This window comes from Mchenga conophoros, linkage group LG20 (assembly GCF_057382185.1).
Source record: "Mchenga conophoros isolate Kocher_MC1m ecotype Shallow Benthic linkage group LG20, M_conophoros_male_GT1.1, whole genome shotgun sequence".
Taxonomy (NCBI): Eukaryota; Metazoa; Chordata; class Actinopteri; order Cichliformes; family Cichlidae; genus Mchenga; species Mchenga conophoros.
This window is the reverse complement of record NC_140545.1, coordinates 32,527,029-32,546,129: the sequence shown is the minus strand read 5'-3', so window position 1 is coordinate 32,546,129 and position 19,101 is coordinate 32,527,029. Positions and strand designations below refer to the sequence as shown.

Below are 19,101 nucleotides of genomic sequence, written 5' to 3'. Positions count from 1 at the left end.
CATGGCAACAACTCAATTCATTTAGGCATGCATGGCATGGTCAAGATGAACTTGTGATGCTCCAGTCAAGCATCTGAATGGGGAACAAAATGAAATGTCTAAGGAGCTTGGAAACAAAAGCGTCTGGACTTCTTTTCTTTAAGTTTTGTCTTGAAGATGTTTCACCTTTCATCCGAGAAGCTTCTTCAGTTCTAAGCGCAATTGGTGGAGAGTCCCAGATTTTAAGCCCTATGGGAGTGTCCGCAAGAGGGTCATGGACCCTCTATTGATCCTCTACCTAATCACAAGGTCCAAGGTCTGAAAACGGGTGTGTCTCACAGTCAGCCAAGGTTTCAGATGAATCCATTGTGAAACCCATCCCCACCCTATCATGTGATTTATTGAGGTCAAATTGCCCAGGATGTGAGTGGGCATTAAGGCATCAGTTAACACCTTACGGTAGTTTAACCTAACCAAGAAACTTAAAAGGTAGGAACACAACAAAGGATGTCAATATAAAAATATAGATGGCAGACAGTTGGTGTGGTGAACCACCGCCTCTGTTCAAAGATGGCCGTTCACAGTTGACATAGATGGGTTCTTTCACACCATCCTTCTGCTCTGTCCAAAATGGGAACACTGGCATCCTCCTTTAGATGCAGATGTCCTGTGGAGGTGGCTCTTCTATGTTGTGCCATGCTTTTATGAAGTGTCTGTTTGGTCTCTCCGATGTAGAGGTCTGAGCATTCCTCACTGCACTGTAGAGCATACACTACCTTGTTAAGTTAGTGTTTAGGAGTTTTGTCTTTGCAAGCTCCTTAGACTACGATGACCTGGATGACTGAGAACCTTCACAGACACTTGACAAATCTTGGATCCGATAGAATCCAGCAGCAGAAGAGCACACTGGGTGCCACTCCGGTCAGATAATAGAAAACTGAGGCTCACCATAACTGGAAAACAGTAGACTGAATGTTGGGTTGATGAATTTCCATTGCTGTTGGTATAAACAGCCTGAAAGCATGCTTCCACACTGGCTTGTATCAACCGTTCAGGCTGTTGCTGGAACCTTATGAGTGATATTTTCCTCAGCCCAGTTTAGATTCCAACTGTACCAACTGAGTATCGTTTAAACGTCAAAGACATTCACATTATAGATGTACAGCCAACAGATCAGAAGCAACTGTGTAATGCTATCATGTAAATATGGACAAAAGAAATTTCCACTATCTTGCTAAATGCCATGATGAAATAAGGCAGTAATGAAAACAAGAGTCTAACCTGGTACTAGCAGGGTGTAACTAACAGTGTCCAGTAAGTGTATAATACGGTATCTAACAAGTGCAAATTTAATTGTTAAAAAAATTTTTTTCCACAGCCATTAATAATGATTGTTAACTATTATTTCAGTCCTTTTTAAATCGTGAAAGCTTAACAACTGTTAGCAATGGCTAAAAGACAGCGTTTTGTGAGACTGTGTTTGTGTATTACAAGGAGGGTATAGACCATTAGGGTAATCACTTCAGAAATCCTGGTAATTTCAAAGGTTACATGCAACTGGACCTGGAATTACATCACAATTTCTTTTTCAAGCACTTATGAAGAAAATGAGACCAAACAAGTGTTAATAAAAACCTTTAATTTTCATTTATTTCTAAGGTTTTCCAATAGTTGTTTCAAGCTTTTCTTGCCCATTTGACCCATCCAGCCCTGTCCCCCCGCCCCCAAGTGTTTCTCTAATGATTCCCCCCAGTTACAACCCTTAAGCTCCTCTACGATCAAAATAACCACATCTGTTGAACAACCTGCCAAATGGAAGAACGCTACAATAAAACACAAAACACGTGCCCGAAAAAGCCAGAAGAGCAGAGCAGAGAGAATCAAGTATCGGAGCGAACACGTTAAAGAGTATTCTTAGGAGGAAATACGCAAGAACTCTAACTAGACAAAAATGGAGTGTTGAGAAACCCAGAACTTAAGAGCAAGCTTGACACATTCAAGTGAAATACCTGAAATACAGCACCAGCTGAGGAAACAGAGCTTGGGAATAAACTCTATATACAGAAGATAGCTGCAGTTGTTTTTTTTTTGTTCATTGTCAGAAATTCACAGTGACCAGTGAAACTGGACATATAGTGGGCACGACTACACTGCTGGTAAACTGTGGTGCTCATTGTGGTTATAAGCAGCAAGTGAATGCTTACAGCTCATACATTAATGCTATACATATATATACCTATGTACACAGAGTATAAATAAAACCACAACAAAATTCAAACCCAAATATATTTTTATACATCATTTAACACCAAAAGAAAAAAAAAGGGGGGAGATTTTCTACTGTTACAATTTAGGAAATCCAATCAAATACATCATAACTTTACAATTGTCATTTGAAGTGCTCTGCTGCTGGGATAAAGACATGAACATACAGTCAAATAAAAGAAGACTTAAAAACAAAACAAAACTCTACAAAGCCCCCCCTCCCATCCTGTTTTTATTCAAGCTTGCTCTTAAGGATTTCCTACAGGTTGCCAGTTACAACACCCTTTGCTCAAATCTGTATCAGTTACCTTCATTAGTCCTGATTCTCAGCGATTCGTAATATAAGAAACCCATTAAAAAAATAGGAAATTATTTTGAGGAAAATAAGACCAAGGAAACAAATTTTAATAAAGACTGTTATTTTGATCATAGAGGTATTACAGGTCATCTAGAAAAAAGAAAAAACTACAAGTTAGAGAGAGAGAAAAAAAGGGGAGACCAGAGATTTAAAGGGGCAGTGTCTTTAAACAAATATTTTTTCTTAAACGGCTTTCTAGGATTTTTACTAGTGAGGACCTTTTTTTCCCGTTACACTGGAGTGTTCATAAGTGGGAGTGAAACGCATCGATCAACTGGGTGGGATGACAACTTTGCATAGACGAAAAAATAAAATTAGAGCTGTGTGACAAAACTGTATTTTGCTTGGAAGTATCCTCTACAACACATCACTGTAGTGGCCAAAAAGATTTAGTCAGATTTTTAAACGTAGAAGCTTAAATACAAAGGAAGTGCACAATTCCCTTTGAATGCCACTACCTATTCTTAGTTTAGACCCAGTGTCCAATGAGAAGCACCGCTCAGGGGAAATCTTAGCAATGCTAGCAGACCTAAAAGTGGTAGGTAGTTTGAGCCTACCGTGGCCATATATAAAGTTTGTTCTGCTCATGTTTTAGATAGAGAGACATGATTGGAAAGCCTGTCAGTGATTAACTAAACACACTTGAAGACTAATGCTATGACAATTTAAAAAGGCCCTTTTTTTGTGAAATGGCATTAAACACATACTGTCTCTTTGAATCCTCTAAATCCCTGGGGTTGGAAATGACAAGGGGTCAACTTATGTCTGCTTTTTGATGTTTCCACCTCCTCCCACCCTTAACACTAACCCACAGCTACTTCCAGGTTGGTGCTTCAGCCTGACTTTGCTCCAACCAGAGACATCAGTCCATCTGTGCTCATGGACTTCGGGCGCTCCAGGGGGAAGCCCAGGGCTCTACTCCACACCAGCTGGGCCAGCACGCCGAGAGCACGGGACACACCGAAGAGCACAGTGTAGTAGTTCATTTCAGTCATTTGATAGTACTGAACATACACACAAACAGGAAAGCAGTCAGTTACTTCAGCATCTGTGATTATTTCAGTTAGATAACAAATGCATGATTATAATCCCAGGTCTTACCTGCAGCAGCACTCCACTGTGAGCATCTACATTGGGCCAGGGGTTCTTGGCCTTACCCTGCTCCAGGAGCACATTGGGTACAATCTTGTAAAGCTGGGCAACCATCTTGAACATGGGGTCACTGGGCAGATGCTTCAGGGCAAACTCACGCTGGCAGGTATAACGTGGATCAGTCTTCCTTAGGACAGCATGGCCATAACCTGGAACCACCTACAGCCAAGAAACCCAACATTTTTAACCTGACAGTGCACTCTTCTAGTCTCTCTGACAACTAAGTACTCACGAGACCTTCAGAAACGCATTAAGAACTTAAACACACCCATAAGGTCAATTTACAATCACTAATTACCCTAGCATGCATGTTTTGGGGAACAAAACCAGAAGAAACCAACCAGGTGCAGAACTTACATGTAAAACCACTTGCTGTTAGGTGACATCAACACCGTTCTATCTGTGCTAAAATACTATTATTTTACAAATTCTTTATGGTATACATTAACAATTTTAACCTATTATGAAAGACAAAAACAGAATTTAGTTAATCGGTAAATCAAACTAGAATATGAAGGTTTAGATGAAGGTCAGAGTAAATCAGGTGTAAAATATAGTAAATTATAAAAATTGTAATAATAGCAATTTCTTGGTTTTGGAAACAAAAAAAACAAAAAAACAACAAACTGTTGTAATTACACAACTTTCTTTGTGCCAACATTAAATCAACTACTCCTCTTAGTCCTGTAGGTGAAGGAAGACTATAAAAAACAATGATGCCATATAAAGTGACAACACTGCAACAACAATAAGCAACTTGTTGTGTTGATGTTGCTTTCGAGTTACTGCTTTGACAATGGGGTCCTAACAGATTTCACACACTTTTAGGGAGATTAGAACCAATTAGAAATGTTCAATGCAGAAAGCCTCATGCCCAAAGTTTCTACTCTTTTAGAAAACAACAAAAGCCCACTAGGGACTTTTTAAAGTGTTAATTTTTTCTTTTAACAAAGAATCTGGTTTGAGCTCCTCCAAAGGTTCCTAAATCTAGCTGTAACTTCTGGTAGAAACAACTGGACCCCTGACATCACCAGAAGTGTTATTCTGAAAATGAGTGAGAGTGGAAAATGAAGTCATAATAATAACTAGAGTTGTTTGTTTGCGGATGTGGTGCTTATTTACCCTTCCAGACTTGAGTGTGTTCCAGATATAATCCCTCATCCTCTCATCAGACACCTCTCCTCCCAACTCCTTCTGCAGAGCAGTCAGCCACACCAGTACCTCCTGTAGGTGCAGCAAAAACCCACAAAACAAGACAAAACAAAACACACATTCATAAGCTAAGTGAATTTTCTGCTGTATTTTTGTTGGCACTGTGTTTGAAATCAAACCAAAACTCATTTTAAGTGTCAATATGTCAAATATGTGAGCAAAGCGCAAATTGAAAGAAAAAAAATCATTATGAACATTTTAATCCAAAAATCATAGGTTACTGTACAACTGCTCATAATAGTTGGTCATATCATATGACTGTATTTAACTAGTTAAGTAGCTAATAAATAAATGAAGCAGGGATAGGCTCCAGCCCCCCTGACACTATAATTGGATAAGCACTTAAGAAAATGGATGGATAGTAATTAAACAGATGCCAAAATTTATTGGAGGAGGTAGAAGCAGCTTTGACAAATTGCTAGCTAATAAAAGGAGGGTAGACCTTCCCTCGGGTGCTGGTAATCAAGCAGTGCTTTGTGAACGTTATTGAACTCTAAAATAATATTTATAATTGAGCACCACAGCAGTTTGACTCTGAACTCTTGGTTCTTTGTCATTTTCACCTTTAGTGTTTGTCTACTGCACTGACCAAAAAACAGCCAAGTCCTCAATGATTATGTTGCCATGTTGGCACAAAGGTGACAAGGTTGTTTCAAAAAAGGCTTCTACCACAGTGGATATTTTGATGTGTGATTAAAAACACAGAAGTGTCTAATAATTTAATGATCCGTTTTAATCAAGTGTTGTGACAATGTGACAGTAAGCTAGTATTCAGAATACCAGGCCTGTGACAGTAAAGCTGATTAGCAGAACTCGGTCATCTTTAATATTAGTAAGAAGGTATGGCGAAATAAACTCTAACCCATCTATATGCTACAGAAGAGATCTATGAGATTATAAAGGCATTAAATAATTATGAACCAACCATTAAACTACACATTAAACTTGTTTTCAGTTTTTTTCCTCATCAGATTTCTTAGTTTTTTGGTAAAAATCAAATAATTAAAGTGTTGTATGTAGTGTTTTTGGAACAATTGTAATAAACTGACTGAAATAAAAATCATTATCACATAATATCCACTGCAGTCTTCCTAATGAAAATGCTTTCTTTATAAAAAGATGAATGGGGGATTAACTTGGGATCGCCAAGTTGTTTCTATCAAATCTCTCAGTGTGAAAACAGAATGAAAATGATGATCTGTGCATTACTAACCTGATTGGCCAGGCCATGGAGAGGACCGGCCAAACCATTCATGGCAGCGCTGAAGGACAGGTAGGGGTCAGACAGGGCACTCCCCACTAGGTGGCTAGTGTGAGCACTGACATTGCCTCCTTCATGATCACTACAATTTTACAAACACACAAAAACACATAGTAATGAACACATTAAAATTATAATTCTAACAGTAAGGTTTCTAGAGTGTGCCATTTAAGTCTACACCGGCATCTGCTACACTTCATCACAATGGCAAATAGTAACACTGGGGAGGCTGGAGAGTTGTCAATCCTTTTTATCTGAGCAGAACCATCTGTGTGGGAGATAAATTGAATTTGCTCCTAGAGTTTGTCTGTTTTTTTTCAGTGCACATATCCTACATGGCATGTTTGACTGCTAAACAAACTGCAGACTGTGTAAACCAATATCTATTTTTATTGTATATTGCATCAAATTCAGGATAAGAGGACTGCTGTCACAGTAAAAAGCAGGAATTTCTCCACATAAATAACTGAAGATGCTACTTTCTTGGTTAAATTTCTTTTTTTTTTCCTTTCTTTTTTTTCAACCCAGCATTTCTTTTGAGGCAAGAAAAAGCCTCGCTGCTCTAACTTCTGTCTGTCTGATAATAGCGATTTTATTTATATACATGCACCTTAGCAACAGTGGATTCTGTTTATTCAGGAGCACTGAGATTCATTACCTCAGCACTCAAACCTTAAAGCCTTTGCACATCATTGCACACTCAGGTTGGATGGTCTGTTTTGTCATGTTGTAGCAGTGTTAAGTTACTTTAAAAAGTAATTAATTACTAATTACTTAATCAATATTGTATTTAAAATACTTATCTAATTACTGTGTCAGAAAAGTAACTTAATTACTCAGTAAGTAATTTAACTAAATACTTTTTAAAAACCATATAAACCTTGAGTGGACAAACAATAGAAATTAAACTCTTTAAATAATAAATACATTTTTTGAAAGACGGAGACTCTACAGTACGCAGCGGTAGCATCTCTTCCACAATGTAGCCTGCAATCATTTTTTAAGCTCACCTTCAGACAATTTCTACGCTGCTGAAGTAAAATCAAGTTTTGCCTGATTAGCAGGAGTTGCCGCGGTGTTATCCATGGATGATGAACAAGGATCACTCAGAAGTGTTCGTCTATGCTCTCGTGTCAGTAGATTACTCATGCTATTAACAACGGCTGAGTTTTTTTCTCCCCAGGACATAGCTTACATATTACTGTAATGTTCTTGTCTGCTTGTTTCAGAAAAGTTAAGAGACGGGAATATTTCCGTTTCATAAAACAGCCACACGCTTCAGTCGAGTCCGACATCTTCCGCTTTAGAATACGACTATGCAGCAAACTGGCGCGAAATGACGTGCACCTGCACTACAGCGATGTTAAAGCGGCAGAGTTTACTTCTACGTTTAGAAGATAAATTATTGAAATGAAATAATGATATTCAGCGAGTTTAATTATTCTACAATGTAACGCAAGTACATTGTAAGTAACTGTAATTAAAATACCTAAAAATGAACAGTAATCAGTTACTCTACTTTTTCAGTGGAAAAGTAATTTAATTACAGTAACGCGTTACTTAGTAACGCATCACACCCAACACTGTGTTGTAGACTACACTACTACATAGGGCTGCACGATTTTGCATAAAATGAGAATCACGATTTTTTTGCTTAGAATTGAGATCACGATTCTCTCACGATTTTCTTTTCCAATATAAATATTTATTGCACTTATTAACTGCACATCAACTTTGTAACATTTGAGACTGAACATAAAAACAATAAATAAACATAAAAACAACAAATGTCTCACGTTTTGTTGTTGTCGCAAAATGTTGTACTGCTTGAAATTCCGTCTCCACCGTTGCTCGACACTGTGTGTATAGAGCAGGTAGTGCAACAATAGAAAAATAGTTGCGGGACGGCACTGTGTAGCGTTTGTCTAGGATGTTGATCATTTTCCTAAATCCCTCGTTTTGCACAGTGTTGATGGGAGCCATATCTTTGGTCAGGTGATAAGTGATAGCCTCTGTAAGTTCTTTGTGCCTGCGGGAGTTTGACGGGTATAGGGAAGCGCTGTATAAGGTTCCCGTTATTGATGTTTGGGTGGTTGACCGGGACGGATTTTCTCCTGTCACTTTCGTCATCCCTGACGTGCTCTCCGTTGTTTTTTCCCTGCCAATTTTAGCATCACACGGCACAGCTTCTGTATCACGTGGTATAAGGCTCCGCCCTTGTCATTTGTTGAGCAGGAAGAGTGAGCGCTTGTTTTCATGCAGATTACATCCCGGATGGATCAAAATGTGGTACAATCGTCATCTTTTTTTTTCTTTTTCTTTTTTAAATTGTTGTCATTTGGAAATGAGATCGCACATAAGTATGAATCGAGATCGCGATTTTCTAACGATTAATCGTGCAGCCCTACTACTATATATATATATATATATATATATATATATATTCCTATTTACAATACTATTCTCAGTCGGCTCCCATCTTACTTAACTGACCTACATCAACCAAAAAGTCTGGGAAGAGTTTTTGCTTCTGTCCATATTAAAATTGGAGAAACAGTCATTACATTTGCAGTTCCTTCCACCTGGATTAAGCAACTAATTCAACTAAGCTTGAGAAAAAAAAAGAAAAAGGTCATGCTAAATAAATTTAAGGTCACTTTAGGAAACCTGTAGGTAGTTACCTCAGGCTGTGTTATACCTGAGAACTACTGCTTCTGTTTGTAATAGTTTGGTTAGTTTTGATGGTCAGATGATGAAAAAAAACAAAAAAAAAAAAACAAACCTATCATCCTCATCATTAATCAATCAAACCAAGTAGTGACATAATGTCATGCTGTCTAACTCCAGATAGGTTTGCGAGTTTCATTCTCATCTTTTCGACATCTGACTTAACATCTCTAATTCTTAGATTAAAAAGGCAAGACTTTGATTCAAGTGTTACTAAAAAAAAAAATAGATTAAATCCAACTTGTTTTATGTAAAAAGGCATCTCAAGTTGCACCTGTGGATAGTGAGGTAGAGCCTCATAAGCTCAGTGAACTGAGGATCACTGTAGCCCAGCATGTTGGTGAAGTTGTGGGACCAGTCGAGGTTGGAGTCGATAGCTCCGATACTGCTGCCTTCACGGTACAGGTTACGGTAGATCTTGGCAGCAATGCAGGGGAGCTTGGCAATCAAGTCCATAGAATCTTCATAGATAAACTTTAAAAAAAAAAAAAAAGATAAATTACACAACAAGAAAAGACCACATGAAACCAAACTGAAAGCGTTCTTGTGTCTAAAGTGATTCAGTCTCTTGAGCAAAAAAAAAAAAAAAAAATTTCTATTAGTCCATATTTTTCAAAAAAAAGGTATGGGTGTAAACTCACCTCCCAGTACTTGGACTTGTGGACTCCCTCAGAGTAGGCCCGTGCAAAGCTGCTCTCACTGTTCAGAGCTGTAATGGCAGCGCTGAACTGGGACATGGGGTGCAGATTTGTGGGGAAATTATCCAACATGGTGACAACATGAGAGGGAAGTGCTGCTCTCTTTGCCCACTCTTTGGACACCCAGTTCACCTGGAAAGAAAGATGGACACAAAATAAATAGATGAGGCAGAAATCTCAGAAAACTCTTCGATCAATAAGGAGACAAATGTGTGTTGAGAATAAACATTTCCTCCTTGGCTGATTTGAGCAGATATGAGACGCAGGAAGAACAGATAGAGAGGTGCGCTTGAAAGTTGCAAGCATTTGAAAGGAGCATAGGTTGTCCTCATATCATTCTGTAAGGAGATAGTTGGCAGCAATAAAATCCCTATAGATTGTGTCTTGTTTCTCAGTTGTAAAAACAAGATACAACCTCTAGTTTATACACGCCAAATTTCAGAAACAGTTTTTCTTAGATATTGACTTTGGTTATTGATTCCCTGTAAAAATCAAGCTTATTCTTGTATCTACTTTCTAAAATTCTCACAGCTCCATATAGAAAACTTCACTCAGCCTTACTTGTGCTTCTCAGAGCTTTTAAATTAACATAAGTAGCTTTTATATTTCAGCGGCAGACGCTGTACAAAAAACTAAATACTGATGATTACAATTAGGGGGATAGGTTAATTGATTAATCCAAATTGCCTATAGGTGTGAATGCGGGAGTGAATGTGAGCGCGAATGGTTGTCTGTCTCTGTGTGTTAGCCCTGTGACAGACTGGCGACTTGTCCAGGGTGTACCCCACCTCTCGCCCTATGACAGCTGGCATAGGCTCCAGCGCCACCCGCAAACTTGAAAAGGAAAAGTGGAAGCAAATTGATGGATGGATTGATGGATACAATTAGAGCTGGCTTAGTTGATTCTGACTCTTGCTGCTACATAGGCCTATGTTGCTGAGACCTCTAAACTCACAGAGCACCTGTCTTGTGCTGTTCTGTATTTCACTCTGCAGGCATTTATTTATTATAGTATTGTATGTCATTTGCTTCTATTTTCTTTCTTGTAGTTTGTGCATTTTGTTCTGTCCTCTCTGTCCCTGTACCTTTTTCTGCAAAAATTGCAAATCTTTGAGTTTAAAACTGCATGCATTTCATCAACAGTGACTGGCCCTACCAACCTGCCCAGAGGTTATTATTGTTGTGTCATTTGGTTTGTAACATGCTCATCTTCGCTTTCCTCAACCCAACCAATCAAGGCAGACTGCCACACACACAGAGCCTGTTTTTTTACTCCCCACTGAAAACAGGTTCTTGCTCAAGGGTGGGTTGTTTTTTTTTTTTTTGAGCCTTAAGTGATTCTCAAAATTTTGGTTACTCAGCGCAAATATATTTTTAAAGGCTGCACAAGAGAAATGCTCACGTCAAGACATTTAGTGTAATATATCACTTCAGTTGGTTGTTTGTGTGTATTTGTCAGTTTTTCACTGAGTTAGCTTTTAAACTACTGTTAAGCTACCATTTCTTTTATTGTGAACTTAAAGAAAAATTAAATGTAGAGGATAACTAGAAACGAATGAAATTAAGACATTTCTAAGTTAAAGATTACTATATAAATTTTTTCCTTGACAAGGTCACGGAATTTATTTATTTTTTAACAAGGATGGCAGTTTGCACTTTGAGAAGAACCAAGGTTAAAATTTAATGTGCCTTGAGCCTTTGTACATTTGTATCTGTCATTACATAAATACACTTGAACTGAACACACGCCAAGCATCTTGTTATTCACCTTTCCATGATGCAAAAGAAAATGTCATGATTCACGTATTTGGTACCTTAACTGATCCAGGTGCCAAAGTCACCTTATTTACTGCACTGCAAGAATATTCAGTTTTGATGAAGCATTCTGAAGAGATTTGACAGCATCTGACATACCATGACAGATAGCTGCTCACTGAAACTCCAGTAGGCAACAACATTTTACGACAATAACTTCTTGCATCGACTCACCTGCTCCTCGGTTGGGACCTGTCCTGTGACCAGCAGCCAGAAAAGACCCTCGGGCAGTGGCTCCTCACCTCCTGGAGCTTTAGGCAGCAGCTTCTGACACTCTGGAATACTGTAGCCCCTGAAGCGGATGCCCTGATTATCAAAGTAGAGATGAGAGGGGAGAGAAGATGTTGAAGTAAATGTTATTTGTGATAATTAGCTACATATTCCTGTTATCATCAAATGCACAATCAATTGAGTGCTGGCAAGCTGCTAATATAAGCTGCATCTCTACCAATGAATATTGATGATTCAATGCCTCAGAGTGCCTCAGCTTTGGCCAGAAAGCAATCAACTCAAGTGCCTACAGGGAATGCTAATGCGCATGCAGCTAAGAGTAAAATAACAGAAAAAAAGCTTACCATAATAATACCTTGTGCTTTTTGTGTTTAGAGTCTGACTGATAACATGTTTGTTCAAAAACCTTAACTGATTTAAATTTAAGATATCATGTCATGCCAGTGCAGCTTTCTGGCTGCTGCCTTTTCTACATTACTTCCAAGAACTCTCCGCACAGAGCAGCAAGTGGTCACTGCTATGAGAACTTACACTATGCACTCTGCGCTTTTGTCATCGATGTTGAACGTGAGCAGAGAGCAACCATTAATCTCTAATATAGATTAACCTGAATTTCAAGCTATAATATACAATATACTGTTCACAGTAATGTTGGGCAATGATAAGAAAATTAAATATCGCGACAGAATATGGGTAAAACGCGCATGCGCAGTGCCTTTATTTTCATACACACATGGTGGAAAAAGCGTGGCGGCGACAGAGAATGAGAAGGGCGAAAGCAGATCGTTGAATGAAACAGATGAACCAGAATTGGTTTATAAAAATGGTTCAACTTCAGTGATGTGGAACTGGTTTGATTTTTGTCCGTCAGATAGCCACCAAAGCAAAGTGTTTTGTAGAACATGTAAGCGGGCCGTCCTTATTACTGTATTTTTCAGACTATACGGTGCTCTTAAAAGCCTTTAATTTCCTCAAAAATTGACAATGCACCTTACAATCCAGTGTGCCTTTGGTATGAATTCTGGTTGTGCGTACTGACCTCAAACCAATTTTATGCGGTACACAGCGCTCAGAAAACTGTCAAAAAAATGTTGAAGCTTACCAGTCGTACTAAAAAGCCGCACCGCTTGATGGATTGTCGGAACATTAAGAGTACCGTAGTCAGGAGCCTCGTGGAGTAATACGTACAGTGCTTCAACATAATTTTACCGTATTGTGTGTGTGGCACTTATGCGTATGAAGCGGATTTTAAACTCAAGGCTATCTGACTGTTTTGTTTCGCTTAATCTGCCTTATAATCAATCTTGTGCACCTTATGGTCTGAAAAGTACGCATTTGACTTATTTATTTGGCACACTGCAGTTTCATGTTGCAAAGCACCTCTTTTAACTTTTGTGGATATTATGCATGGTTATGCTGAGGATACGTTGGCCCATTTCCACTGGAAATGCCTTTTGGTTAAACTGTCAGCAAGGAATTTGCGTTTGCACTGTTAAATTTGTACATGGCTTTAATGCACATAAAAAACAGCTGCTTTTTTAAGTGAAAATAAAGTTATGCAGGGTTTTGAGGTATGGAGTTGTAAAATATTTTGTCTTGCATCAGTTATAACGTCAGTTGTATGGTTATCGCAAATTTTCAAATATATAACGGGCTAAATATTTTTGGCCATATTGACCTGCACTACTTTGCAGTACTGACTCGTTCTGTTTCTAAACAACCTCAAACCTAGTGTGGCACCTCTGTCTTGCAAACCCCCCCCTTCTTTTTTTTTAAAATACAAATGTACCAACAAACGCAGGCACTAATAGATCTGCAATAATATATCAGTGTATTCTCTGTAGCTCTGATACTGACCTCCTCAGGATCCAACACAGAGGTTTCATACACCAGACCCTTCATTCCCCTCATACCCCCATAGACCTATGGATGAAAACAAAAACATGGAATGACATTCAGAAAATTGTCTTGCCAATAATATATATAAACAGCCGTGTGTGTTTGTAGTAACAAAGTTACGCTATACTGGACTTTAAAACATTTTATCTACTGATTATTTTTATCAGTAGACCATTTCAGAAGCTCACCTCTTTGCTTTTGCTATCAGTGTCCACCAAATGTCTTTATAAAGGCAGGAAGAAACATCCTAAATACTATTCAGGTTTGTAATTCTGCACACAGGATAATAAGTTAATAGACACTGAATGCATTATTGCCGTGACACATGAAGCTCAACTTAAATCTACAATGCAACAAGTTAGATGCAGTGTTTGATAGATGGAAGAGGATAGATTTGTTGCAGTGGTGTGTGTGTGTGTGTGTGTGTGTGTGTGTGTGTGTGTGTGTGTGCGTGCGTGTGAGAGAGAAAGTGCAAGTGCCAGCTCAAATATCCCTGTTGGCAGGAAGCAGCACAATTTGTGACCTTTGAGGGAGATGACCGAACAGTGATACCTGGCACAGTAAACAAGACCAGGCAGGCCTACATGGATTATGTGCAGCTAACATGCCACAGCTAATCTGCATCAAGGTAAAGCCCTCCCTGAATTAATATAATCGATCTGAGGAATCCAGCTCAGTGACTCGCTTGTGTGAGGGTCTTATTTTATTCAGCTCACTAAACGTGTGCAAAAATCTCCGCCACTTACCATGTCTACAGTAATCTGCCCTATGTTGGTTTTCCCATACTGTTGTTTGAAGTTCTTGATCCTGGTCTGTTCTTTAGGAATGAGGTCTGAGAGGACATCCTTCAGATTCTGTAAAAGACGATGTTTACTCTTTAATGCCCTTGAATAAACATTCAGCCTTAAAATAGACTACATTCCCTTGTGACCTGTGGTTAAACAAACTTTATGCAAACATTTCAGGAAAAAAAATGATTTATTGCTCCACAAATGTCAATATCTTCACAGAGACCACAGAGTAAGAACCAGTGTCTCTTCCAAAGGTTGTTAACACAAACAGTAAAACTACACAACAGCTATATAAAACAAGCAGAAAACAGTGGAGTAAATTAAATGCACTTACTGTTGTTGATGCGCTGGCATTTCTGGCAGCCACAAATAGGAAAGAGGCATTCTGCAGAACATATTAGGAAATACAATTTGGATTGTTAGTACAACAAAACAACATTATAGTAATAACAGAATGTCTAGACTACCTACTGCTTGTATTTAAAATGAAACAACCTTGGAGGACCTTAAAAGCTACAAAACATTTCTAAGGATAATACTGCAATCAGTCTGTGAGTGAAATGGCTCCAACTCTTTCTCTGTAGTAAGCAATATACATGTTAAACGAATCACCGTGTTCTTACCAAGTGTACAGAAACTTTTACACAGGAAAAAAAAAACATTTTCTATAATAATTTTTTTCTCTTTCCCACAGTAACAACTGTTCTTATTGTGGTCCAGAAAAAAACATTACACTACAAGCAAACAGTATTATATTTATATAATACCGTATGCTTGTTTTGTCCACAGCACTAGCATGGCTGTCACTCAGGAGGTAGCGCTACTAATTGGAAGGTCAGTGGTTCGGTTAGAGGCTCCTCCAAATGTTAATGTATCCTTGTGCAAGACTGGTGCTACACCAATATTACACTGATTGTTACAAGCACAAGCCCATTTCCATTCCTGCTCTTCATCAAACAATTTCTGAACACTAACCATTACATGGTACCAAATACATATCGGCTACTGATGTTGGTAAATGCCATCTTATTTTTTTAATATGACGATAACAGTGTAGAGCACCATATTTTCAGTAACAATGTTTGTTTTCTGTACTGGTGCATGCCTAATACATATAATTACAGGTTCTTTCTAGCATTTTACCTATTAAAGTGTACCTTGTAGCATAACACATAGCTTTCACTAAACTAAGCAGTTATTCAGAGTAGTTTCTCCATTTTCATCCTCATCGTTTTATAACTGCCACTCAAACTTGCCCAAAATTTAGAGTTAAAAAAACAACAACACTTATAACTGGGTAGTTCACAGTACATGGCCTGCAACAAAGGCCACTAGTGACAGCCATTTCAGGGCATTCTGCACCTGAAGGTTTCAGGTGCATTCAAAGTCTGACAACCTGGCCAAAAAAAAAAAAAAATCGGATCACAAACTGGGGCTTTGTGTTATCTGCCAATACTGTGGAGATGTTCCAAGTCACAAATATTACCCCACCTCTTTCAAACAGCACAGTGTGCACTTTTTCTAAAAACCTCACACCACAATCTCATTATAATAAACAAATTATTCACGCTCGTGTGTCATTTCTAGTTTGTTTTTTTCACAATGTTAATGCTGGTGTAAAACAATCAGACTGGTCCTGTAAAGCCAGGAAAAGTACATCTAGTCTTATTCTTTCAGATCTAACTGTTGGTAAAATGTAAACCAGCCATTACATGTATCCAAGGGGCAAATCCAGAGTGAAGCAACCTAATTACTCACAAACTAGGAAAAGATGCCTCCTTCCTTTCATGTCAAGGCATTAATTTAAAAAAAAAAGTTTTTATGAAAGTACTCTTAATGGAAACTCATTGATAGTATTGAGAAGTTCAGCTGGCTATCTTGCTCACTAGTGAAATGCGACTCCTGTGTGTTCATTTAAACATATCAGTAGATTATCAATGGGCAGGAGACAGTTACTCCTTATAACCACAACCGTTTTGAATAATCAGGACCATCAAGGCTCAGCGAAACAAAAAGGTAGGGTGCGTCACTACACACACAGTTTACCCAGCTGAGCATCGGGGAGATTATGTAACAGCTCAGTGTCTTAAATATAGAGCACCAGTTAAACTCACTCACTCCCAACTGTCCATCAGCCAGGGTTAAAGAGCAACTATGGCAAGTACTCCACACAAAAAGGCAACCCCTACGGAGGCTGTGTTTAGATGAAATACATGATACTTGAGTGATTAGCAACAAAGCCACCCTCTCTATGGACAAACAAATCAAAACAGACATCTTGGTATAAGGAATACACATTTTAATGACATTTAAATCTAGAGGTACTTAAAACAATCCCCTTTTTCAAAAGATGAAATGATGTGAAGCAAGAAAAAAATAAATCATGAGACTCTCCTTTATAAGACTTCATTGTGTTACTAAAAATCACATGACTTTCATAGTTCAGACACATACGTTCTTATGCAACTACAGCTTACTAATAAATCTCCAGAGCAAAGATTACAAATGATAAGAGAGAAAGGTAACTGTGACATAGGTGAGGTCCCCACATATGATAGAGATTTCAAAGAAAGAGAGACACTACTTAGTCGCCATGACTGAAAAATTATCTCTATTATTTCAGTAGTAGGAGACTTGACTTGATATGGCAACCAAGTAGTTCATACTGAGAGGTCACTGGAGTAAAGCAGTAGACTAAGGTCACTGGAAGGGTACTTTAAGATTGACAGGCTGGCCAAAGCATATTTTAAATGATTTAATTAAAACAAAGTCATTTATCTGTTCAAATAATCACATTTTTTTCAATGGACATTACAGCAATATGCTCTTCCAAATGCAACTGGATATGTTGGATATTTATAAAAACATAAGATATTAAATGTGCCCTGCCCATTTCATAAACCATAAATCTTACTTCTGTCTCCATGTCAAGATAAAGCCACATTTAACTGGTTAATATCCAACCTCACAGACAAAACCCAGACTGCTGCTGATGGGATTATATCATCAATCATGCAATTTTACCATTAGAAACAGAACACCACAGGGGATCTCTAGTTGTCAATGTAATTATTTTAATGAATACCTAATTGTCCTAGCTCAGAGTATGACTATGCTTCATCTACCTTTAACATTTTCCAAGCAGCCAAATCTGAGTTTTAAAGGCAGAAAATAAAAATGGCTATATGCCCTTACAAAACACTTTCACTTAAGGGAAAATAAAACTGTTTATAATTAAAGAACCCTGACTTCCTCCACTGTAGTCAACCTTCATGCCTGTCCTTGACCATGGACATCTTCAAGATTGTGGGGTGTACCTATAAATACTTCTGCAGTTAAACCACGTCTAATATACAACATTTTATACTCATCACTGCTCTTTTTGAAAAGGTTGAATGAACTTCCTTCCCGTCATGAATTAAAAGCTATCTTATGGTATTCATTTGTAAAGCTTTCAAACCATCCCATAACTATTATATTATTAACCACACAACATAATAAATACTTCACCTCTTAACCCCAGATGTTCCAAAGGTATGCACCCTTCTACCTTGTAAGTAGTATGATCTCTACCTTTAGATATCATAAAGTTTTATTATATGATTTTTGCAGCTTTTTTCCGCTGTAATTGTCTGCTGACTGCCTCTTCATAGCTCTTATTTTAAGAGGTCTTTTCAGTGGACCTAACCTGATTACATAAAAATTGATTTATGAAAAATGATTTATACCGGCTATTCAGCTGTATTTTAAACATAAGCATTATATGGTTGGTTAAAATCTTAATATGAAAATCAACTGCGATGGTGAATAAACACAGAGTTTAACGTGAATTTAAAAGAAAGTACAATTTAATGTTATTACGCTATACTACAAATAGTAGAAACTCGTAGCGTAAAGTTAAGAGTCTGCTCTGTGCTGGTTGGACAAACATACCACAGTTATGACACTACAAGGCCAACATGAGTGCAATGATTCATGCGCTACCGTTAGCTAACAAGATACGAGCTGTCAAACAGAACACGGCTTCTGTCTCTGAATAATATCTACGAAAAACAGGGTCCATACATTACTATGATTAAAGTTCTTGTCAGTGTTTAAGCAAATTGCAAAAAACTCGGCCAATTGCATTTCACAATGTGGTTGACAGGGCTAAGCTAGCCTGTTAGCTACCAAACCCGACGTTAGCTTAAAGGAAACGTCCACAGATTTAACCAAGAAAGCGGCATCGAGGCTCATTCTGTTTCTCTTACCTTTGAATTAAGTAGTTTGGGCGCTAGCCTGGTGACAGTGAGGAACGACATTGTGTCTGTCTAAAAGTCTTATTTCCAGTTATTCTTTACAACTAAGACAGCCGCTGCCAGTGCACCGCGGACCTGGTTGAAGGTGCCCCTCCAGAAAGCAGAAGGTTGAAGAGGGATTCAGGCCCGCATTTACAAACAGCGTTGATTGGACAATGGGCTGGATCGGCGCACCTACGTAAAGGCATCTGATTGGTTTACATACCGTTGAGGTTATTTTCATTGGATAGAGATTCTCCTTCAACCTGTGACGAGGGCTGAATATCAGGCTCTGTTCACAAACACTGACATTATAAAACCGCGCAATTATTTAGCTTAATCTGACAAATCGAACAAATTGAAGGATTTTTCTTCTAAAATGATCTTTATCCTTCCTATTGTTCAGATGCAGTTAAAGAGCTTTTTTGTGAGGCTA

General features: G+C 38.2%; 1 protein-coding gene across 1 annotated transcript; it reads right to left on the bottom strand.

The window, feature by feature from the left end:
* Positions 1-1,598: 1,598 nt before the first annotated feature.
* cs (citrate synthase) lies at positions 1,599-18,806 on the bottom strand. The gene is made up of 11 exons (XM_085259212.1): positions 18,639-18,806; positions 14,723-14,773; positions 14,344-14,451; positions 13,556-13,621; positions 11,642-11,773; positions 9,596-9,784; positions 9,229-9,428; positions 6,180-6,309; positions 4,877-4,978; positions 3,704-3,913; positions 1,599-3,606 (listed from the first exon to the last, which is right to left on the bottom strand). The coding sequence occupies exons 1-11, from the start codon at positions 18,687-18,689 to the stop codon at positions 3,436-3,438; spliced, it is 1,410 nt and encodes a 469-aa protein (XP_085115338.1). The 5' UTR covers positions 18,690-18,806; the 3' UTR covers positions 1,599-3,435.
* Positions 18,807-19,101: the final 295 nt, after the last annotated feature.

Excerpts from the sequence above, each read along its gene's own strand:
- cs (XM_085259212.1), bottom strand. The coding sequence starts at position 18,689 with ATGTCGTTCCTCACTGTCACCAGGCTAGCGCCCAAACTACTTAATTCA. Across the intron at positions 13,622-14,343 it reads GGCAGATTACTGTAGACATG|GTCTATGGGGGTATGAGGGG; the intron begins GTAAGTGGCGGA and ends TTTCATCCATAG. Across the intron at positions 11,774-13,555 it reads CTGTGTTGGATCCTGAGGAG|GGCATCCGCTTCAGGGGCTA; the intron begins GTCAGTATCAGA and ends TTTGATAATCAG.